General features: G+C 40.0%; 1 protein-coding gene across 1 annotated transcript in view; it reads right to left on the bottom strand.

The window, feature by feature from the left end:
* TRHDE (thyrotropin releasing hormone degrading enzyme) overlaps positions 1-24,882 on the bottom strand; it is a 327,679-nt gene that overhangs the window by 132,507 nt on the left and 170,290 nt on the right. Inside the window, exon 6 of the mRNA XM_032767020.2 lies at positions 17,603-17,740. Within this exon, the coding sequence (XP_032622911.1) occupies positions 17,603-17,740 (138 nt within the window). The remainder of the gene's footprint in view (positions 1-17,602; positions 17,741-24,882) is intronic.

Genomic DNA, 24,882 nt, shown 5'->3' with positions numbered 1-24,882 from the left:
AGTTTCTCCTCCCTTGGTTTTCACACCTCTACTGCTAGAACAGGGCCTCATCCTCCCTGATTGAACTAACCTCGTTATCTCTAGCTTGCTTGCTAGCATATATATACCTGCCCCTGGAAATTTCCACTCCCTGCGTCTGACGAAGTGGGTATTCACCCACGAAAGCTCACACTCCAAAACGTCTGTTAGTCTATAAGGTGCCACAGGATTCTCCGCTGCTTTTACAGATCCAGACTAACACGGCTACCCCTCTGATACTTGACATATATGTGTGATTTTCTTTCCCAGGGCTCTGTTTCTAATGTAGGTCTGTACTGTAACTGGTTAATAAGAATGCATATCCAATCAGCATAAGCTATGTATAATATACAGCCACATTAAAGCTCCTTCTGAGTTTTCACTCAGGCAAAGCTTTCATTTAAGTTAATGGTCTCTTATTCTGATGAAGGGAAACTGACTGCTGACATGACCAAACCTGTGGATGGACAGGCGGGCACAGAAAGGAAAGAATAGATTTGTTCAATGAAGCAGCTAAAGAAAGAGTAGAGCTGACACAAATGTGTTGCCTACTCCCTTGATTGTGCTTCTAGATGTCCTGACCTCCATGTATGCCATCACCCTCCAGGGATCACGCAGGGCTCTGAAGCCCTGGTGCTGCAGGGACCCTAAAAGAACAGCTTGCAGTAGGAAGCTGGGGATAGAGTACTTAACAATTGCCTGCCAACCAAATATCTAGGAAGCAGGAGAAGTGATAAGCGTCTGTGCTGTGACTTGCTTAGCCTCTAAATACTCTGGCTGAGGGATACCATCTTGGAGCTGTTGACCTGGACTGCAGACTAGTGGTCTGTCACTGTTTCCCTGGCCACTGGCTGGAAAGAACTCCTCCCGCCACTGGGATGTCAAGGGAGGCACCAGCAGCATGATATCACACCCCATAGCCCCCAAAGTCATAAACTGTGGGAGCAAGGAAGTATAGTCATGAACTCTGCTTCCAGGGGAAGGGGCAGGGATTCCTCACCAGAAATCAATGCTATGCCCTCAACAAAGTGGAGCCTTACCACTCAGGTTTCAGCTGATATTATGCCTCTGCAGAGCCTAGCATGGATTGTGAGTCTCTGATCAGACAGTGCTTGCTCAACACCAGAGTCAAGACTAGACACGGGGGGAGCCTTGTCTGAGTAAAGATTAAATAAAAATCAGTAAGAACTTCAAAACTGGGCCCATACCTTTTAAGAAATGGTTGAAATAATACTTTCCCATACAAACTGTCCTATATGAAAATTGCTTATAAAACTGAACATATAGTATAAAGGATGTAACTAAACAAGTGTTTCTGTAAGAGCTGATCATGTGTGTTGGTTGTTTAAACATGAACTTTTAGACAATTCTACCAAAGAGAAGCCTGAAGTGTTCAAAATCAAATGTGGTTTTGAATATGTGAACTGAATTTCATTTCATTTAAAGAAGTTCCTAAATTCCTAAATCACTACTTACATTTCAAAACTTTTGATCATTCTATGATCTAAAATCCATTTACAACATGAGGAGACACCACACTGCATTTCAATTGTTGCACCTAATCAGAGCTTTCTTGGGAAACAAATCTCACCACCCCGAAAATAGCTGATTTGTTTTTCCCCAAAAGAGAAAAGCTCCACAGTAGCCAGTCCAGCATCTCTACAATTCCTACCCTTCACCCCCACTAGGAAGGTTATGCTGAACCATATTTTATAGCTAACCCTCTGTACACTTGGAAATTGAACCCTCCACCAATTGTAAAGACCCCTTTCCACAGTGGTTCAGAAAACAATCGGTCTTGTCCAGGGGCAGCTCCAGGCCCCAGCACGCCAAGCACGTGCTTGGGGTGGCAAGCCACTGTGGGCGTCCTGCTGGTTGTCGCGAGGGCAGCAGGCAGGCTGCCTTCGGTAGCATGCCTGAGGAGGGTCCTCTGGTCCTGCGGCTTTGGCGGATCTCCTGCAGGCATGCCTGCGGAGGGTCCACTGGTCCTGCTGAAGCCGCAGGACCAGCAGACCCTCCTCAGGCATGCTACCGAAGGCAGCCTGCCTGCCTTGCTTGGGGCGGCAAAATGCCTAGAGCCACCCCTGGTCCTGACTACACTCGCAGTTACAATGATGTACTGTAGAGGCCTTCTAAGAGCCTATTAAAATGTTACCACCAAATTATGAGGAAGATGAGATCATTTCCTTGTCTCTTCTGCAAACTGCTAAATCATCCCTGACAGAGATGGATTATCCCTAGGAATCATAAAAATACTTCTGGAAAGATCTTTTTTGTTTTATTTTGATTTTGTTCCTTTGGAATAAATCAGAATGTACCATGGTCACTAGCCCCAATCTCCACTTCAGATTTCACAAGGTGAACACTGTTGTACACCATCAATATACATACTGTATATTTTTTCATCAACAAACTAATTTTTTCCACCAAAAATACAGATTACTATGCATTTATTTGCCACATGAGATTGCTTCCTTCCTTGTTTATGCTTAAGATATAGCTGTTTTGTTTAAATGGGAAACAAATTAATACATTTCCCAGTCCTCTTCCTTCTCTCTCTGTGGCAGAAAAATAAAACATTCAAATGTCATCCTAGAGGCTTTCCCTTTAGGCTTTGCCAGTGAGAGCCCAGCCAATATCTGAAAGAAAGAAAGGTGTGATCTAGAAGGGTTAAGAAGATGCATTATGATTTATCTGATGAAATACAGAGAAATCTGTCTGACACAAAACCAAGAAATACAAGTCTGCCTCCAGAAACTTTGTTTGCTATTGAACAACTCTTCTCTGAAATGGATACTGACATGCCAAACACAGAAAAACTCTGAAAAAATGATCAGAAGATGAACTTACATGAATACTATCTGATGATATTGGAAAAAGCATGTTCATACTTCAGATTTAGGGATCATGCCCACACAGGATACCTTCTCCAGATGTTACTCTCCTCTTGTCAATATCCTGCTATAAAAACACTCCACTTACCAAGTGCAACTGCACCTTTTGTCAGTAGTTTGTAAAAGCCTGACAGACAACTAAACATTGCACCATGCTATGCACAAAGTACACTATACAAGTACAGCTGATTTTTTTGCTCAAAATATGAAAACATAAGGCCCAATCCTGAAGTCCTCACTCAGGTCCTGTTCCATTAAAGCTCTTAAGCACATACTTAACTGTACGTTGTACTATTTATTTCACTATGACAGTTCACACACTTAAAACTAAGCGTGTGTTTAAGTTACTTGCTAGATTGGGAGCCCTCAGTTCCTTGGTCAAAACTCTTCTGAAGTCAATAAGAGTTATGATGCTCAGGAACTGAGACTGTGACATAAATAATGACTACTGGATTAGGCCCATACCTTTTAGTAAAAGATGTAACTTATTTTATCCCATTTTCATGTTAATAATATAGGTTGACAAGCAAAATTTCCTATAAAGGTCTTTAAATATTTTTAAAATATTAACCAATTTCAACTGGCAGTGGATATTAATTTATAAACCAGTATTCAATTGCTAATTGACAAGATTTTGATATTCTATGATAGTTGTGGTTAATATTTCTTATAAAAATAAGGCATACTTTAAAAAGTAGAGATTCAAAGCATATAGTGATTTTAATGAGAAAAAGTGTGCAACTCTTATTTTTTAAAAGTTTAGCTCACATTGGTTTACACTTTTAATGTTAAAAACAAGCAATCACACTTGTAAACCCTATAGCACAGTTCAATTTATTTTTAAAGACATATATACTCCTTCACTGTTAACTTTATTAACTGTTTATGTTATACAAACACCATGTATGGGACACACTGAAGAAGCATAGGTGAAATACTATGTGCAAAAGAGATTCCAAATTCCAAATCAGATTAATTTCCTCTTATGACTAACATGAGCATTCCTGGTAAGGATACATTTTCAATGTATAAGGTGATAAGGTGAGCTCTGGTGAAATGTTAGTCTTAGAAGTCAGTTCTATTCCAGGATTTCAGGAATATGTTAGAGTGAACAAAATTCAGTGGGAAGCAGCCATAAATAAATATGTCCTTCAGGTGGATTTAGCAGTGTCCTTTTCTTGTGAATATCAAAATGACACACAAGCTGCTTAGTCGGCCAGACAAAATATTGCTGGGACTTCATTTACTACAGCAGTTTTATTTAGCCTCTCCACCAAAACCTCATACCACTCACAAGGACAAAAGCACAGTATATTTTTTCATTAAGCACCTATATGAGGAAATCTTCAAGGATGGGCAAACACAAGAGGTTGATGAGATTATTTACACAGATGGGCCATCGTTAGAGCTAAAGAACAGTATGGAATAAAGCAATGATTCTTAAACTCCACTGCGTCGAGAATCCCTTCTAATAATTAAACTGGCTCCATGACTCCCAGTTTCTCAAGAGATATAAAGGGCAAAGAAATTCTCTGTTTAAGGGAATATCAACCTAACTAAGCTTTAGATTGTTACAACTATTTTAATTTAAAGAAGAAATGCATCCTGAGTGTTCAACATTCTACCAGCCTGCTGTCTAGAGAAGCCAAGAACAAATAAACAGCATTAGCATTTGGTGCTGCTTCAGATGATTCTGGAATTTTTTCTTTTAGTGACAGGAGAACAGAAAAGGTGATACTGTATTAGTAATAGGCCTCTTCCTTCTCTAATTTCTATTTATCTAAACTCAGAAATTGTCACGAGGACTGAGCTTTCAAGACTCATCAGAAAAGAGATCCATCAAGCCTTCTTCAGCCATGAATGACAAACTGAAACAACCATTGCAGTAATTTAATCAAGAAACAGATTCTCTTATTTGTTATCCCTGTCTTTCCCTGGGAAACAAAAAATCAAAAATTTCAGCTGCAGGCCATCTAGTAAACTGCAGGTGGTGGGTTTCATATCACCTTGTAAACCCCAGTCTCATACAAAAGGTCAATCAAACGAAATATTTCCAAATCCCATAGCACACTGGAACGAAAGGGAATCTTTTGGATCCAGCTTTTGATTTCATCACAGTAAAGCAGAGCTTCGATACAGTTCAGCTTGGGAACACTTGTGGGAGAATTCAGGCTAATAAAATATATTTCTCAGGTACAAACCAGAAGAGTACATTCATTTATTACTCTAGCCTGATATGGTGGCTATGATCAAACACAACTCTCTCTCTCAGGTCAAGTTGACAATTGCACATCTTACTGTATAGTGAAACAAATACCTTCTGAACTCATTTTATTACATGGTCCCCCAAACAGGAGACTACATCATGTACAAATAGAGTATCACTGCTTATCTGGTGCAAACAAATATTAGCATTCTCAGCATCAGCCATCACTCTTCTCATCACAAAATCTATGACAATAGAAAAGTAAAAGTGGGGACAGAGTGCAACGTTGTAGTTATCTTATGCCATTAATAACCTTAAACCATTCCATGTTTCTGCTGTCTATTCTGACACAGCACACAGACTAATCATATAATCAACACATCAAATAACAATCTTTGCTGGAATTCCATTGCCACATAGTATCCGCAGAAAAACCCTCTGGAAGATCCTATCAAATGGTTTCATAAAATCTCGGAAGTTAAAAACTACCTTCCTGCTGGTGTTTCAAGCCTTTCTCAGTAAGTCTTCTCAAGATGAAAATCTGCTCTGAACATGACCTACTGGATCGAAATCCAGCCTATTTATCCCTGAGTATTGTATCAACCAGAGTTTTCATCCTATTCAAAATCATAATGCAAAACACATTTCCAGGTAGGAGTGTCACCTCTCTTCAGTTATCAAAAATCCGTTGGTCCCCGTTGTTAGGCATTTTGCAGATAATACTTCTTCAGCAAAGTTTAGGACATGTCCTTTTCCCAAGCCATTCTGTATGACCCACATATGTAATTCAGCATCACTTCCCCTCTAGCTTTTAACATTTCAGCATCTATCTTATAGCCTGGTGCTTTACCACTCTTCAGTTGGTGTATGGCCTTACTTCTTCAAAGGCAATTACTTTATAGCTAAGTTCACTCTTTCTTCACTTCTCTTAAAGTATGTTAGGCTATGTCTACACCATAGGTGTCAACTCTGTGGGTGCTCTGGGGCTGGAGCACCCACGGGAAAAATCAGTGGGTGATCTGCACCCACTGGCAGCCAAGCTCCCTGCCCTGCCCCACCCCTCTGCCTTACCTCCTCCTCCTCCCAGCATGCCACTTCTCCGCTCCTCCCTCCCTCCCAGCACTTGCTGCTGCCAAACAGCTGTAGCAAGTGCTGGGAGGGAGGGGGGAGGAGTGGGAACATGGCAGGTTCAGGGGAGGAGGCGGGGAATGGATGGGGCCAGGGCAGGGATCTGGGGAAGGAGTCGAATGAGGGCAGGGAGGGGGTGGTGTTGGGGTAGGGACTCTGGAATGGGGAAGGGAAGGGCAGGGCAGGGATGGAGTCGGGGCAGGGGACAGAGGGAGGTCTAGCACTCACCAGCGCCCGAAGAAGTCAGCCCCTATGGTCTACACTACTGTGGTAAGTGACTAATGCAGCTGGAGTCAATGAACCTTAGGTCGAGTTACCACAGGGTGTACATCACGGGGGGGTCAATGGAAGAAAATCTCCCATCGACTTACCATACTCTTCTTGTCGGGAGTAGAGTACAAGGGTTGACTGGAGAGCGATCTGCAATCGATTTGGCAGGTCTTTACTAGACCCGATAAATCAACCACCTGTGGATCGATCTGGGAGCGTCAATCCCGGCTGTAGTGTAGACCTGCCCTTAGTGTTCTGGCTGGCTGAGCACATCCTGGAAATGTTCCATCCAACAGGCTCTCTGTGCTTCCTCAGTGGTTCAAATTATACCATCTTGACCCTTCATAATGCCACAACAGTTCAAGAATTAGGATGTCAGTTGTTCAGATAAAGCTTTTCAAAATCCCCTCTCCTCGGCTTCTCTTCCTTTATTTTCCCCATTCTCTCTTATCTTTTCTGGCTGATCTTTTATCTTTCTTTTCTTTGTCTGTATCTTCTTGTTGCAGAATAGTTTTTTTACTGCTGTTTTGTTCTTGCTGAATTGTCTTCTTTAAGTCTTTCCTTTCTTCAACAAACCTCCATGTCTTTGGTTGGAGCTTTTCTTCTTTTTTAGATCTTCTCACCCTTACTGTAATTCTGTCTGCATCCACACTTGCTTCTCTACAAAAAATTGCCATTGTTTCCTATCAGAGAGAGAAAGTGGGTGAGATAATAGCTTTTATTGGACCAACTTCTGTTGGTGAGAGAGAAAAGCTTTAGAGCTTACACACAGCAGGGCTCTTCTTCAGAGCTTCTGACTTGAAGAGCTCTGGGTACGCTTGAAAGCTCATCTCTCTCATCAACAGAAATTGGTGCAATAAAAGGTATTACCTCACCCACATTGTCTCTCTAACTCCTGAGACCAACATGGCTACAACAACACTGCATACAACGTTGTTTTCCTAGTCATCCATCAGTGTCTTTAACTCTTCAAACTGTCACTAAGTTGCAGCTTGAAATGCACGCTCGCTACTGGATCTACTAATTTTCTAGTATCATACATACCCTCTGCCCTGTGCAATATTACCTTCCTTAATTTTATTTTTGTTTCCCAATAAGAAAACAGTGATCACTTTTGACATCAGCACTCACATACATTCTGGCACCCAATAGTGATCTCCTCCAGTGCTTACCAATGGCAACATGATCAAGCTGTTTCTAGGTAAAAACATCATTTGATCTTCATGTCAGTTTACGTCTTTCTTTGTGTGGAAATACTGTACTCTCACTGCTAAAACTTTGTGCCATTTTTCTAACTTGAATTTGCCTGGCTTTGGTTTCCAGCCATTGGTTCTTCTTATGCCTTTTTCCATTAGATTAAAGAGCCCGTTAGTATGCAATATTTTCTCCCTGTAAAGGTTCTTATGCACTGTAATCACCTCTCAATCTTTTTTTTGATAAACTGAACAGATTGAGCTCTTTAAGTATCTTTTTGAGGTATTTTCTCCAGCCCTTGTATAATTTTTTTGACTCTTTTCTGCAACTTCTCCAATTTTTTCAACATTCCTTTTAAAATGTGGACATCAGAACTGTATGGAGTATCTCAGTACTGGTCTCACCAATGCCATATACAGAAGTAAAATCACCTCCCTACTCTATTCACTACTCCCCTGTTTATAGCTCCAAGGATTGCATTAGCCCTTTTTGCTAAATAATTGCCTTGGGAACTTAGATTGAGTTGCTTGTCTGCTATGACCCCTAAATCCTTTTCAAAGTCACTGCTTTCCAGAATACAGTGCCTGATGCAAGAGCTATGGCTGAATTCCTTGTTTCTTGATGTATAATTTTGCACTTGGTTGTATTAAAAAAAAATTTGTTTGAATGGGCCCATCTTATCAAACCATCCAGATCGCTCTGTATGACTAGTCTGCAAAATTAGCTACTATTCCACCAGTCTTTGTGCACCTGCAAATTTTATCAACAGTGATTTTATATTTACTTCCAGTACCAATCCCTTTGGGAAACCACTAGAAATACCCTCTTTCAACACTGATCTCCATTGATTACTACTTTTTGAGATCTGTTAATAAGCCAATTCTTAATCCACTTAATGCGTGCTTCATGGGTATTGCACAGTACTAATTTTTTAATCAAAATGTCTTGCAATACTGAGTCAAACATGTACAGTTATCTTTATCAACCAAACCTGTAATCTCATCAAAGAATTAAATCAGTTTTGTTTGACAAGACCTATTTTCCACAAAACCATGATGACTGTCATTAATTATATTTAAGGCTAAGATTTTGTCACAGATATTTTTAGTAAAAGTCACAGACAGGTCACGGGCAAAACAGAAAAATTCATGGCGGCTGTGACCTGTCCGTGACTTTTACTAAAAATATCCCTGACAAAATGGGGATCTGTGGGTCCCCACGCCCCTGAAGCAGGCAGCTGCGCAGGGGCTAGGAGATGCCTGTAGCATCTGGGGGCTGCAGGGTATGCCCTGCAGCCACCAGCTGGGGCCAGGAGCTGCGAGGGTCACAGAGGCTGGGATCTGCAGGGGTTCCTCTGCTCAGAAGGGTTCCCTCTGGCCAGGAGTTGCAGGGTTCCCTGCTGCCCGCCGGGAGTTTGGGGGATCCCCTGCCACCCAGAGTGGCCTGAAGCTGGGAGGTTTCCCTGTTGCCCCCGGCGGCTGGGTGCTCGGAGATTCCCATTCCATGGCCAGGAGTGTGGGGTTTCTCGCTGCCCTGGCAGCCAGGAGCTGGGGGGGTTCCCCCATCACCCGGAGCAGCCGGGAGCTCTGGGGTTCCCCGCTGCCCCCCAGTAGCCAGGAGCTGGGCTTCCCCCATCTCTGAGCTCCCTGCCCCCACTGGCAGAGGAGTACCCTGAAACTCCCAATCACTGCAGGCTGAAGTCACAGAGGTCACTGGAAGTCATGTTACCCTGCTTGACCTTTTTTAATGTAGTAGAACCTCAGAGTTGCAGACACCTCGGGAATGAAGGTTGTCCGTAACTCTGAAATGGTCCGCAACTCTGAACAAGATGTTACAGACTTCAGCTGCAGGGAAGTTGGGACTGCAGCCACAGGGTTTGGGGCATGTCAGGGCTCTTGGTGGGAGAGGAGGCTTCTGACCCTAGGGGCTACCAGGGTTTCTGGCAGGGGTCTCAGGAATTCTGTCCCATGGGAGCACTAGGGTTTGGGACTTTAGACTTGGGGGGAGCGCTAGGAATTGAGGCTTCAACCCTGTGGCTCTGCTCCAGGTTTCAGTTGGGAGGGGAAGCACTGGGGCTTGGGGCTTTAGCTACAGGGGGAGTGCTGGAGCTGAAACCAGCGCTCCTCTCATAGCTAAAGCCCTGAGCCTTGGCACCCCCAGCGGGATTGAAGATGGGAACGGAGCCATAGAGCTGAAGCCCCAAGCCCCAACATTCCTTCCAGTCTGAAGTCCTGAGCCCTGGTGCTCACGAGGGTCAGACGCCCCCTGCACACACACATTCCCTCCTGGAGCCTGACACCTGGGCCCTGCAAATGCATCCTCAAATCGTGATGGCTGAACCGTGAGCCCAAGGGCTAAACCCCATGCAGTACAGTATTTGCTGTTTTTTTGTTTTGTTTTTTTGTCACTGCTGCTGCCTGATTGATGATTACTGGTTTCACAGGGTGTCCGGTTCACCAGTAAGTCCGTAACTCTGCTGTTCATTTCTTTGAGGTTCTACTGTACTGGCACAGCATTAGTACTCTTCTTGTCTTCTGGAATTTCCTCTATACTCCAAGGTTTATTAAAAATGATCATCAGAAGGACACAGATCTCTTCAACCAGCTTCTTTCTGTCTCTTGGGTGCAAGCTACCCAAGCCTGCTAATTTTAACATCCTCCTTCAGAACTAATGGACTGAAAAGTACTTCACAATCCTCATTTGATATAAGTACAACATCCTGATTCTTTCCAAATACAGAGCAGCCATTGATTTTTCTCTGATTTCTTTAGCTTCCCTTATCAATTTCTACACTTTGTAATTTTTCATTTATATTCATTGCTATCTGTTTTTCATTTTCCATTTATATGTTGCTTTTGTAATTTCTAATGATTGCCTTCCCTTCACCACTGAGGCAGAATGGGCTTTTAGCCAAAGTTGTCTTCTCTTTGGATTGTGGAATCATGGCTTTTGGCTATCAAATAAACTCTTCTTAAAGAACTCCCAACTTTTATTCACATTTTGCTATCTAAATTTTTCTTCCCACCCAGTTTCACTCATAATTTTCCTTAGCTTTGGATAATTAGGTCTTTTAAAGCATCAGGTGTATATATATATATATATATATATATATATTACTGGTTGGGATAAGTTTGTTCCTATTCAAGAAAGCACTTAAACAATTGCATAAGTACTTACTGAACACAGATAGACTTAAGTATGTGCTTAAAATTAAGTAGGTGCTTATGGCCTCAATTAAGCAAAGCACTTGAGTATATACCTCATTTTAAGTATGCGTCCATTGGCTCCAATCCGATAACTCACATACTTCAAAGTTCGGAATATGCTTAAGTACCTTTCTGAGTTGGAAACAAAATGCTTTGCTGTATCTGGGACTAAATGTTTGAGTTTAGATGGCATTCATAATGCAAACAGCTTCATCTAGGATTTTTTTCTCTGGAATGGAATTCTTCCCACTAGAAGTTATTTTCTTTGTACAATGGAATATGAACAAATGGCTTTAGAAGAAACAGTCTGTAGCCTGGGCACTGACCTACTGTGCTGTCTAATCACATAACCATACCATCATAAAAATATGTATACAGAATTTAGTGTCATTCAAAGCCGACATCACAGATAAATTAATCCAGAAGAACAAAAAGCTATCAACTTAGACTACTGAAAGGGACTGGACTGCAAAAGCATCTGCTCAGTATCATAAGTCATTTAAAATAGCTGGGGAGCATCTTATTCTTTTGTTGACTCACCTATCTGAATAATTCAAATAAAGCCTGCTTTGCTTTACATCATTATTATTATCATCTGTTTAAATTGTTAATAAATTGTTTTCATGTGTAAGTAACCATATCATAGATGCATATGGCAACCATGATGTTAAGCGAAGATTATAAATTGATTTGCAGCTATTGGTCTAAATATGATAGCAATCACTACTTAGGTGGCTGGCATAATCAACATTTTTTTCAATGGAAGTGTTTGAATAAAGAAGTAAAATGCAAAAAATGCATGGTCATTTCTCCCATTGACCATGCAGACAATACTAGGCAATGTAGCTCTTCCAATGAAATATATTGCCTGGGAATTTTTCCAAAAGAGTCATACTTAATTGGTATGGGTTCAATATCTTCAATTGCTTTACATTCTCTAATGCCAGAACATTCACACACATTACACCATGCAGCTGAGCATTTTCCTTTGAGCAAAAGTTTTGCTACACCTAATTCCCAATATAGTGATTTGTATTTTGGGGGTTTTATGCTTTCATTACTCTCTGTAATATTTCCTTTGCTTATCAAATGCTCCCTCCTTTTACTACTCTGCAGTAGCAAAAAAAGCATCGTGCATTTTAAAAAAATGCCATAGGAGTAAAACTTTAGAGTAAATCATATGTACAAGGGTTTAGAAAAAATAAAGTAAGTGGTTATGGAGTCTGGGGCAGACACTGGTATTACTGAAGTCAATGGAGTCAAATGGATTAACACTGGATTATTATACCCTTTCTTGGATAGCCTCCTCCTTGTTGTGGCTGCCTCTAGACTGTCACGTACCTAAATAGCTTTTACAATATATGTATATAGTGACACTCTCTGTTGTATCCAGTCTCTGTCTTCATTGCTCTGACTGCTGTCAGAATCATTACTCTTCTAAGATACTGGGACATACTTAGCTCTAGATTTTCTTGCTAGGCTGTTGGCTATGACTTCAGAATTCTTCACCTGTGCATAGGCTATTTGCCCTGTCCTTAGTGTCCTTCAATACCTTCCTCTGCCCATTGTGTCTGCCCTTCTTCTTCTGTTACTGGCTAGAGCCACCCTTACTTCTGGCAACTCTGTTTCGGATGCATCTGTCCCAGTTCTGGCTGCTCCCTCTGTCCTACAGCTGTCTTGTTTCACCCTTTTATTATGGTTAGTTGTCCCTCATGTTATTCTCTCTCTCTCTCTCTCTTTCTCTGTTGCTGCAGCTCCCCAGGGCTACATTTCCTGCTGAAAGGTATTTCTGGTGCAGAAATGCCACCACTCTTTCTGCTTTGATGTAAAAATCACTCAAATCCTCTCTAGTGTTCAGCAAACTATATTTCCTATGGCGTTTGGGGTATAATCTCATGTTCTGCAATTTTGGGGAGGACACCTTACTTCCAGCTGCATGAGGGAGAGCGAGCCATTCTCTGTTGTGACACGAGAGCTTTACAAGAAGGCTGAATGGATTTTTCTGTTAATATTACTTATGAATAAGCCATTACGACTTTTTGTTCCTCTATATAGGTATTTATGGCTCTAGTGGGAGAGGACACACACACTTTTTAAGAATCACTAGCACAATGCTTTTGAAATATTCAAACATCATTATCAACATTTCAAGTGGAAACACTGTATTTTATAGCACTGCAGTATTTGTTTCTCTCTGCTTCTGGGCTTAAGTAAATAAATGTCTTCAGAGCTTAATGTTCTTCGCATGTGCAACCACAGAGGACAAAAGAGTGGAAATGAACAATATATTCAGCTCCAAGGCATTTAAAGAGCATAATTTTAATGTTTATCTCTAAGATGCATAAAGGAAAGAGAGAAAGAAGGGCAGACCCTAAAGTTGCAGATGTTAGCTCTTTGTCAAGAGGGTGTTTGAGAGAGCTGGACGGTTTTAATTGTATCTGACTCATCTATACAATAGTAATAATAAAGACATTTACTGGTTGTCTTTTTGTTAAAGAAAAATTAGATATGAGCAAGTTTTGTCATTTTGTTTCTGAGAAGAGAAGAGAGAAGGTGGAAATCCATAAGGCTAACCAGAGACCACAGGGACTAAAAAGTGGAAATTTTAAAAAACCCAAGAAATTGCTTAAAAAATCCCCACCGTACAGAAAAGATACTTTTGTGTAGCAACGAGCCAGTGAAAAGGAGAGGGTTTTTTTTTGTTTTTGTTTTTTTTTAAATGTCAGTAAAGTCCTATTTTTATCTCGAGGACCCAATCCAAAACCCATTGAAGTCAATGGAAAGAATCCCAAAGAACGTTGGGATGAGGCATTAAATTTAAAAATGTCAGCAAGTGGCAAAATAGCGACAAAGGAAATATCAGTCACGGTATCCCTTCCCGGTACACATCAGTATTATCCAGTGCCTCATTTTGCAAGCAGGACCCGAAGTCATTTGATTGTATTATCTCAAAGTACCTGCTAAAAGCCATGGGCAAGGCACAATGGGCAAAAATAAAAGATGAACAGCAGCAATGAGAGAGATAGTGACTAGGGTACAGTTTCCTCCAGATTTACAATCTAAGAATAATTTTTGACATATAATTTATCATAATATTTATACTGACAGACAGCAGAGAGATAAATGGAAATGAAAATACTGCCTATTCTTCTAAGAGGCATGTTAGTCTGTCTCCTCGCTAGTTAAACTGGTGAACAGTATTTGCACAGAATACATCAAAGATGTATGGGAATGAATAAGGAACACAAGGACATAAAAATTGCCACATCCAGTTTATTATCCAGTAGTAAACAGATGCTTATGAGGAAAGTACGAGAAACCCCGAAGTGGGGAGTTATGGAATAATTTGTCCGGAGGGGACGTTTCTTCCTAGTTTGCATTAATTAGGGGTTGATTATATCTGAAATATAGGGATATATATACTTTTGTTTTGCTTTTTAGTCCTCCACACCTAAAACAGGTCTTCTCTGAGACCAATCCCAAGAAGCAGCTTAAGTCGTGTTTTGTTTTAAGCATAATCCGCCTGATGTCACTACTCACATACTAAAAGTGCTTTGCTGGATTGGGTCAGAGAGCTCAGCATCTTGCAGGAGCAAGCCCTGTATGCAACACTTGAGGGACAACTAGGATTCTGGGACATCTGGAAAACCACCAGAGGAACTCAGCTGAGAGGCTGGGAGATTCACTGGCCTTTGCAACTGTTAAGTTAAAAAAAGGAATCTTTAGAATGTGATAATCTCTATACAATATACAGAATATGTTCTAATCCCCTAAAAAAGCACTATGATCCTATAATGCTGGATCTGCACAAAATAACTAATAATTTACTGATGTGTCCTAGTGTACTATATGTCATTTCAATGCAAATGAAAATTACTTAATGTTTGTAAAGTGCTTTTACGATGAAAAAAATAAGTGCTAAGTATTATATTAACGTAATTATAATCTTAATAATTGGAAAAAAATAAACAGTATGAGATATTTTGGATACAGATCTGAGATGACCTTAAGAACCTTTTGAGGTTGAGACATCATTAGCAAACACATGGTGGGAAGATCAGTTAAATGAAAAGAATACTTCAGCATGCTCCAAGGTGCTAGCCTTTACGGTCTAATTCATCAATGGTAATTTTCAAAAGCCTGTAAATCACTTACAAGTCTAAATATCATTTTCAAGGATACTGAAAAGGATACTTCGGCTCCTGAGTCACTTCAGCACTTTTGAAAATATTACTCTGATTATTTGATTTTTGTGTATTATGTCATATTATAGATATCACTTTTTCATTCATTAGGTCCTACACACTCAAGATCCTCCACCCTATAAGGCTATTGACGGCAGAGGGCTAAAGTGAGGCCAGACATTTCTGTTGAGTGGGAGTAGCTAATGGCTGAAAGAGTGTGTTTCCCCCTTGCTTAGCACAGTATGGGCTGGTCTACACTGGGGGGGGGTATCGATCTAAAATACGCAACTTCAGCTACGTGAATAGCATAGCTGAAGTCAAAGTATCTTAGATTGATTTACCTCGGGTCCTCATGGCGCGGGATTGACATCCGCGGCTCCCCGTGTCAACTCCGCTACCGCCGCTTGCTCCGGTACAGTTACGGAGTCGACGGGAGCACATTATGGGATCGATATATCGCGTCTCATCTAGACGCGATATATCGATCCCTGAAAAATCGATCGCTACCCGCCGATTCAGTGGGTAGTCTGGATGTACCCAAAGACTGCAAGATGATACGTAAACACCCTGGAATACAGGGTAGTTTGGCTGCTCAGCAGGAGGCATAGGATCATACTGCTGCTATGCAGTCAGAGTCTGATGTCATGTACCTAGTGAGGCAGAGGAAAAGGGGACTATAGAAAATGAGAGCATCAGTGAGGTGACTTCCTGGGTTGAATCTCCAGTAGAAGGTTCCTCTCCTATTGCTCGAAAGAAGAATAAACATTTGACCAGAATATGAACTGGCTGCAAAGCCCACATTCTTTACAATTTGTCTAAGATCACATTTTCCATGAAAATGTTCTGTTTGCAAAGTACGTATTAAATTTTAACATGTAAATGAATTACATGAACTGATAACTATGTGATTTATTTAAAACAATATAGTTTCTGTATTAATTGACCTGAAGGTACATTACAAAAATATACTTCCTCTATATGACTACTTAATACATAGAATTTGGAGACTGGAAGTGTTTTTTCCACTTGGTACTTTGCTATTTCATGCTTTTAAGTCTCTACCTTCATTTGATGTGGGATTGAAAATGGATTAGAGATGTAAGCTAAATGGACTTGTCATATATCTTCAGTAATTCATACCTAAACTAAAGAGTTTATCTGCTTTTTTTAATTAAAACCGTTTTTGTTTTGTGTACCTCAAATATCACTGGAGGAAAACATCATTTTTATCAAGATTCGGAAACAGGATTTGAACTTCATCAAAGTCTTTGAATGAGATACAGGAGAATCAGTGGCATATAAATTGTTTCTCTTATATTAAATATATTCAGAGAAAAAAATCAGTCCTTAGTTCTTGGGTGCAACCCCCCACTGAAGTCAACAGAAACTATGTCTATGTAACTGAGGGAAAATTTTCCCAGTTGCTTTGTGTTGCATTAAATGATGTACCAAAATATGCTCTCTTAAAAGTACAGTAAAAATCATACTATAAAACCAAAAAGATGATAGCCCTGAAATGTTCTATTCCAATATTCAGATACAAGGGATGATCACGCCCCAAGTACAACTCAAAAGGCAGTGGCTTGGTTGAGTTGCAGAAAATAGATCAGGATACCAATAGCATATTAACCCCCTGCTTGCTGCAGAGCTGCTCTCTGCAGGCCTCTGTCCATGGAAGCACTTAGGATTGTTCTGTGAGCAGTGGCAGGGCAGTGGAGGGAGAGGGCTGTGACAAGTAGATCTAGGACTAGACAAGTCCACTAGCCACAGAGGTTACTGAAACGCTGAGGCTGTAATAGCAGCTGTGGATTGGCTCCAGAGTCTGGGGAAAGGGAAGATTCCACTGCTCACAGAGGAACCCTGAGTAAAGTCTGTTTACATGGGCTCCTAGGGCAGATGATCTGGGCTACTGTGCCAATTCTATTTCCAATGCCCAAAGTGCCAATTGAATGCCATTTCTGGCATACAGAACCCTCTCTCTATCTCCTTCTCATACATAAAGACAGTCCCTGATTTCAGTACATATTTTCTCATCATTCTATGCATGCCAGTTTTCTTCTTCTCAACAGCGAGCTTTCACATTGAGATTTCTTTAACTCAAAAAATGCAAAGTTTTCCTATAAGTAAAACAATAAAACCATCCCACTTTATTTCAATGGGAATTGGAGACACCTTAAGAGTTTTCTCTAGATTCCCATCAGGGCAGGGATTGAGCCTCTTTCTGCACTTTTAAAATACCTAGCACAATTTGGACTCTGCAACAATCTAAGTAATATATATATAATAATGGTTCTGTATTGCAGAACTCTGAAAACTCACAGCTTTATTTATATAATTTACTAACAATGAAGGTGTTAACCTGTAAACCCCAAAATATCCCACACTATTTTTGGTTTCCTATCTAGTAATTTCTGTAGTATGTACCTTTTTCCAAGAGCGCATAAACTTTACAAATGTAACATATTCTCCTAACACTACTACTGAAATATCCACTATTCCCACCTTTTTGTAGGCGATCCAGTCAAACACCCTGTCAATGTCTGTGGCTCGCTGCACCTCCTGTGATACTGGATGTGAACTGGCCAAGCCGTCGAGCAGCATTACTTCATGTAGGACATCTGTCAGAAATCTCTGCTTTTCCTGAAATACAGTACATGCAATAATATCATGGACAGCAGTACATTTACGACTATATGGAAATAATGAACATCAATCAGAGACTCACAAGCTCAGGAGCCTTCCTTACTCAGACCTGCTAAAATAAGTCTGTATGGTCTGGTTGTCATTCACAGTAACCCCTACGAATTCCTGAATTAAAACCAACTGGAATCAGTTTTAATTGTGTGTACTGTGGAACCCACTGATTTGTGATTTTGATTGCTGTGAAAGTCTATTTGACAGAAATTAAAATAAAGACCATTAAATTATTTTAAAAGCATGTAAAATTATAAATGCCAATTCAGACAAAAGTGATATTCTACTTATAGTGAAGTTACTGGAGTAAAAAAGAAGTTTTCAATCACAAAAATAAATGGATATAAGATTTGCAGAGTTCTTCTTATCCATAGACCTCAAAATGCTTCAAAAAGGTGGGTAAAAATAATTACAACCACTTTACAGATGAAGAATTTGTGGCACAGAGAGGTGAAGTGACTTGTTCAAGTTCCCACTACAAACTGTACATTTAATCTGTAAAGCTCCAAGTGCTCCACAGACTTCATCTAATTAATTCTCAAGTCATCTTTATGAAGACAAGAAATATCATTAGCCCAGTTTTACATGCAGGGAAACTGGCACAAAAAAATTAAATGGCTTGTTTAAGATTAGAAAGCAAGTCAATGATAGGTGACCATCCAATTAATATCCAGTGTATGAATTTGTTTTCATCTCCACCATAAATATGAATATATGTCAGAACCACTGCAGATTTAAACTGACAGTAAAGTTTACTAAATGCCCATGTAGAAGTACATGTGGACTACGAGCACTCTCTTTCATGGTTCAGTTGGGGACACTTTCTTCAACTGAGGAATTTAATGCCCTTAAAGTTACATTAGTGTTGATGCCTCTGCTCCTCAATCTTTTGTCAACAAAGGAAGCAGCTCCTTCTGCTCAGGTTTTCAAGCCAGTATAAATGAGAAAGGTGATTTAAAAAGTATTGTTAATTACTGTTTAATTTTTTTTCTGAAATGATATATTTTAATGTTTATCTCTATTACAAAAGTTGTTGAATTGCTGTTGACCTAGTGGCATAATCTTAGGGATCTCTTGGGAGCATGGCATTTTTAAAGGGTCACTTTGATATACACAGATAAAATAACCACATGATTACATAATGTATTCCGAGCTTAATGTTATGTGTAGAAAGGTTTTGATACCAATGTGTTAATTTAAATTATAAGACAGCTGAAAAGCTGTTTCAATGCAGATCCATCTGGAAATAAACCTTTATGTTAACATTCATCAAAGTACAAGAAATGTACCTTGAGCTGATTATATATTCAAGCAATTAAAAACATTGGATACAAGAAAACCAATTACCCAATACATATTTAGTGTTTCAGCTAGCCATATTAGGTAGAGTTTATGAAAGCAAATGTAATATCTTGTTCACATTATCTTTCATTTTAGAATTTCTACAGTCATAAACAGTTAGGTGCTGGTACCTTTATAAACAGAAAAACTCAACACCATCTCAGGAGAGCGAGTACGGATGAAATTAAGTCGAATTCAGGAGAAAACAGTTAAAGTGCAGGGATCATAAACCTCTTGGTCACAGCTGGCTCACTTTCAGGCAATACTGGATTCCCTGACTGTTTCGTCAACCACAGGTATTTTAGTTAATCCAGATTGAACACATTTCCAAAATTCAGTTTGGAAATCATGATTACCAAAGATTTGTTCAGGTGAGTTTTGAACATGTAGAATTTGGTATGAATTCATTAAGAAGTGACAATAGGGTGTCAGTCACATGATTAGCTTATGATAACCCTGAATCAAGTAGATAAGCAGATAGCAATCTAGGAAATTTTAAGGTGAGGTTATAACAAGATGAATAAAAGGTGTAAAAAGGAAATGTTATGTTTGTTTCTTAGCTCACATCTTGATAAGCCAAAAAGGTATAGTTTTGAATCCTGTCAGTCAGAATTAAAGCAGACTAACATTGCTGAGGCATGTTAACTGGCCGTGTTATAACTTAAGCTCAAACAGGGATACAAGCCAGATATCTAACATGCTTTCAGACATGTTAGCCTGCATCTTAATGAGCGTTAAGAGGTCTTTTCAATCACATTAGAACTCTTGACATTCTTCTTGTACCAAACAAAAAACAAGTATACAATATATTTTAGGGTTGGCAAGTGGTATGCAGACTGAGGAGGCAACAGGAAACTGAAATGGAACAAGTGGTATGAATTGGAATCAGCTTAATTACCATGTTACTTTAACACTATAGCTCCTATTAGATAAAGTTATATTAGTGTTGTACCTAGCTGTGAGTAACCTTGAATGCACCAAAATCATTAATACTAAATTTTGGAGAAAAGGGGACTTTCCTTTCCCCTGCAGTGTGTTAAATAAGATAGCATTGGTCTGTTTCAACACGACATCTATAGGACCATGGAAGCAGCTAACAGGCACAGTTGAGAACCAAGCAGAAAATCAACATGTTATAAGGTCAGTGAGCTATGAATGTGGTGGGTGAGAGGGCTATGACTTAACATGAAACAATTACAAATTATAGTTTAAGATTACTCTCTTCTGAGAACGTTCAACTTGGATAAAAAATACTGCACACAATTTCTCATTTCCTGTGAACCCTGTACAGAAAAAAGAAAGTGGAATTCTGCACACTGCCAAGAATGCAGAGTTTTCCTCAGATTATCTAGTCTCTGTTTGTTGCATGACTCTGTGCAAATATGCTGCAAAGACAACTGGAGCTATGCATGGAAAGTGTTAGTTATCCTATATGAGGACAGGGCTGCACGGTAGAACAGGGATGACAGCAGAAACTTGGAAGAGGGTTAGAACTCTACAGGGCCAGTACCAGGACAGCAGAAGGTTGCTGAAATAAGTTGAGTAATACCATTGTATTCTATACCTTTCTCCAAAGCCAGACAAAAAACAAGTAACTGAGTCTTGATTCCTTCTTCCGTCACCACAAATGCATGGTCTCCACCAATCCAAACCTGATGCTCCTCTTCACCACCTTTCCTGTCTGCTCTGAGAGGAACAGGATGCAAAGTCAAACTCTGCTTGAATGGTGGATGGCAAAAGTCTGGAATCCCAGGCCTTCAGTGCTTGTGAAGAAAGAAATAAAGTACTGACTGCATTGCTTCAGCAACCTCCTACTGCATCCTTCTCATTCTTGACCAACTCCTGCATCAGCATCCAGTCATGCTCCGAGGACGCAGAGGTCCAAAGGAAAAAAAAGATGCTGTTAAGGAGATGAATGTACCAGCAGGTTTGCTTTTCATTTCAGTTACATCAACTCATTTATTTTCAAGGTCTATTCAGATTCTTACATTGACATCCATCATCATATCATCTAAGTGAATGTATCTTCATGGAAATAGTTCCCTTTCCATTACATGCATCCGACGAAGTGGGTATTCACCCACGAAAGCTCGTGTTCCAAAACGTCTGTTAGTCTATAAGGTGCCCCAGGACTCTTTGCTGCTTTTACAGATCCAGACTAACACGGCTACCCCTCTGATTCATGGAGATAGTTCCTTTTAATTCTGATCAGCAAGTTCCTCCAAATTCTACCTCTTCGAGCTTATCCACGGCTGTTTTCTCCTAGGCTCTGTGCTCTTCTTTCCTTGATGACCATGCCCGTTTTTGCAAATGCAATCTGTAAAATGGATTGTTGGCAGAGTTTAGACTCTGCTGCTTGGAGTGCCAGCAGCATGACTGTGAATGAAATGAACCTCATGGATAGTAGGGTATGCACATTATCTGCCTATAAAGATACTTCTCCAGAGTATTTCTGTCTGTGAAATTTTGCCATTCACTTGGATTTCTAGTATAGACTTTGGACTGTAACAGCAAGTGCCTTTTAGGAGTCTTCTTCATGTATAAGATGCTACATCTTAAACAGTAAGAAAATGTGAAACAATGTTCCTTGAACAGAAAGGGCTGCAGCAGCAGTTGAAAAAGCTAACAGAATGTTGGGAATGATTAGGAATTAGATAGATTATAAGAAAGAAAATATCACATTGCCTCTATATAAATCCCATGGTACGGCCACATCTTGAATACCGTGTGCAGATCTGGTCACCCCATCTCAAAGAAGATATATTAAAATTGGAAAAGGCACAGGAAAGGGCAACAAAATGATTAGGGGTATGGAATGGCTTCTATAGGAGGAGAGATTAATAAGATTGGGACTTTTCAGCTTGGAAAAGAGATGACTAACGGGGAGATATTATAGAGGTCTATAAAATCATGACTGGTGTGGCGAAAGTAAATAAGGAAGTGTTATTTACTTCTTCACATAACACAAGAACTAGGGGTCACCAAATGAAATTAATAGGCCGCAGGTTTAAAACAAACAAAAGGAAGTATTTCTTCACACAATGCAAAATCAACCTGTGGAATTCTTAGCCAGAGGATGTTGTGAAGGCCAAGACTAAAACAGGGTTAAAAAAAAGAACTAGATACATTCATAGAGGATTGGTCCGTTAATGGCTATTAACCAGGATGGGCAGGGATGGTGTTCCTAACCTCTGTTTACCAGAAGCTGGGAATGGGTGACAGGGGATGGATCACTTGATGATTACGTGTTCTTTTCATTCCCTCTCAAGCACCTGGCATTGGCTACTATCGGAAGACAGGATACTGGACTAAATGGACTTTGGGCTGGCCAGTATGGCTGTTCTTATGTTCTTTATGTTCCTTATGTAAAGGGGTACTCCTCTGAGAACTGCATAAAAGCTGAATCAAAGTCCTGTGCATACAGGATAAGAATGCTGTAATGAAGGAGGGCTGTTGCTACTTATTCAGTAATGCTTTATTGAGACATAATGCAATGGAATAAGTTAGTTAGCATGACAATAAAATAATACTTGAGCTTGTCACATAAAAAATAATATCCAAAAATTAATATGAAATAGAGGAAAAGAAATTAAAAAACCCACTGGAATACATCCAACAACTGAACAAAAGAAATAATAGGAATGGTACAATAAGACCCATAACTGATCATTATTATACATAAGAGATCAAAGGGCTAAACATTAAAGGCACTGCCTTTGTTCTGGAACAGGCATTCAAATGGTTTACAGATTAAGGGACTTATGTGAATAATGTTTAATATGGGTTTCCAAATCACTACATGATTTTCCTGTCAAACTAGTCAGCAATACTTTCTCCAGAATAGCTAACTTTTTCCAGCCATCAGGAGTATGGAGGGGATTTGTGTGATCTCTGGTAACTGTCAAAAGAAGTGTTTGCAAGAGATAATACAACACATTTCTAGGTGAAATTGGACTTTAGAGGGATATAGTCTCTGGAGTATCCCAAGGATGCATAAAATAAGTGTACAACAAAGATCCACTGGCCATATTTAACACAAGAGGCAAAACTAACATCTCTGTTTGTCTATATACTTTTAACCAACACCACCCACCACCATAGTGGTTGAGCGACTCCCAAGTGTTTAAAAATAAAAATAAAAATCTCTCTTTCTTCCCCAACTATAAGGAAAATGGCTTGATTAGCATTTTTTTTAATTGTGTGTGTGTGTGGTATCTGTATGTGTGTGAAAGCACTCATGTGTGGAAACTGTTGAGGGAAAGCTAAGTCAAGTCCTGCATTTATTAGTTCTAAAAGTTTTGAGAGGTCCATGTTCATACTCATCTCTTATTCTTCCATACTCCTGCTCCAGCTCCCATGAGAGTTCTATCAATTTCATGCACACGGGAGACTTTCCCACTGGCTGATAGTTCCATTGCTCCAGAGACATGTTGCTGCCGTTAGAGTTCATCACTGAGGAGGGAAACACCGTCTCTCGTTAACTAAAGTTAAACCCATGGATGGTTCTGAATCTGAAATGTACTGTCCATTCAAATGAGAGCCAGTGCAGGTAGCTAAGCACAGTGGTAATGTATTCACAGGTATCTGCTGCTAAGTTGGAATATTTTCAGGGTTTGTGACTTCCCTAGCAACTGTAATTATTGCTTCTCTTCATCCTTCTACATCTCAAGTATAGATGTGATTTAGTTATACACTAAATCAGCTTTGCTCCAGTTAATTTCCAAATAATAAGGGGGAGGTTTGAATAAAATGGGGAGTTTTACAACAAAAAACATATCCCTATATTTACTTACTTCACTTAAAATACTGGTTAAAAAGATGACCAATTCAAGCCTCCCAAAACCTTCCACTCTGAGTCTTGTTATCTCCTTGCAGCTGTCTCCACAGCAACATACACAGTAGGAAAATGGATGAACACATATTTGTTCCTGTATTAGTCCTATCAGCACTGAAAACATTAGGCTTGATTTATCCTGATGATGCTGGGTCTATGTGCTAAATTCATCCTCCAAAGCCAGTACAGGCTGCTCCTCCACTGGAGGAATTCACATCCAGTTCAGGGGACCATAGGCAACATTTCAACCTTGGGAGAGCAGTTCTAAACTGTGGCTGGTGTTCCAGCAGAGCCCCTGCCAATGATTGCCAAAGATTACACTAAATCAGAACACTTTCCAGGTGTCATAACTGTGCAGGATTTTGAACTTCCAGGAACCGTGCTTTTCGGTTCTGAAAGCGATGAGGTCGAGAGAGCACAGGTCTTGGGTAAATCAAGCCCATTTTGTGGGTCTGGAACAATTCTTGCAAGATTTTGTTCCTTTAAAATCTGCTTTCATGTTGTATGCAATTTTAAAACTGTAGCCATATTGATCAGAGCAGACAGCTGAAATATCAAAACAAAACAAATAAAGCATTTGTCAATATGCACGCAACCAAATATAGAGCTATTTATGTGGCAACCAGACTTACCATCTGGAATATGGTTTTAGGTGAAGTGGGCAGTCAGGTTCAAGCAGAGAGGACCTGCTGGGACAGGAGTCTCTGTCTGAGTCTTCTTCCTCTGGAGGAGTTGTAAGATGCCAGGAAACTTCGCTCCCATCCTCACTCAGGACAGGGAGAGGAGTTGTCAGGTCAAAATAATGCAATCTTCAGCAGTTTTAGCAGAGTTTCACTTTGAAATTAAAGGTTTACCCAAACCCCAAACTCAGGAGATGTGAAATCACATGACCCAAAGCTTCTGATAAGAATGG

Source organism: Chelonoidis abingdonii, chromosome 1, assembly GCF_003597395.2.
Source record: "Chelonoidis abingdonii isolate Lonesome George chromosome 1, CheloAbing_2.0, whole genome shotgun sequence".
Lineage (NCBI taxonomy): Eukaryota > Metazoa > Chordata > Testudines > Testudinidae > Chelonoidis > Chelonoidis abingdonii.
Note: the sequence above shows the minus strand (reverse complement) of the source record. Positions and strands in the feature narration are given on the sequence as shown.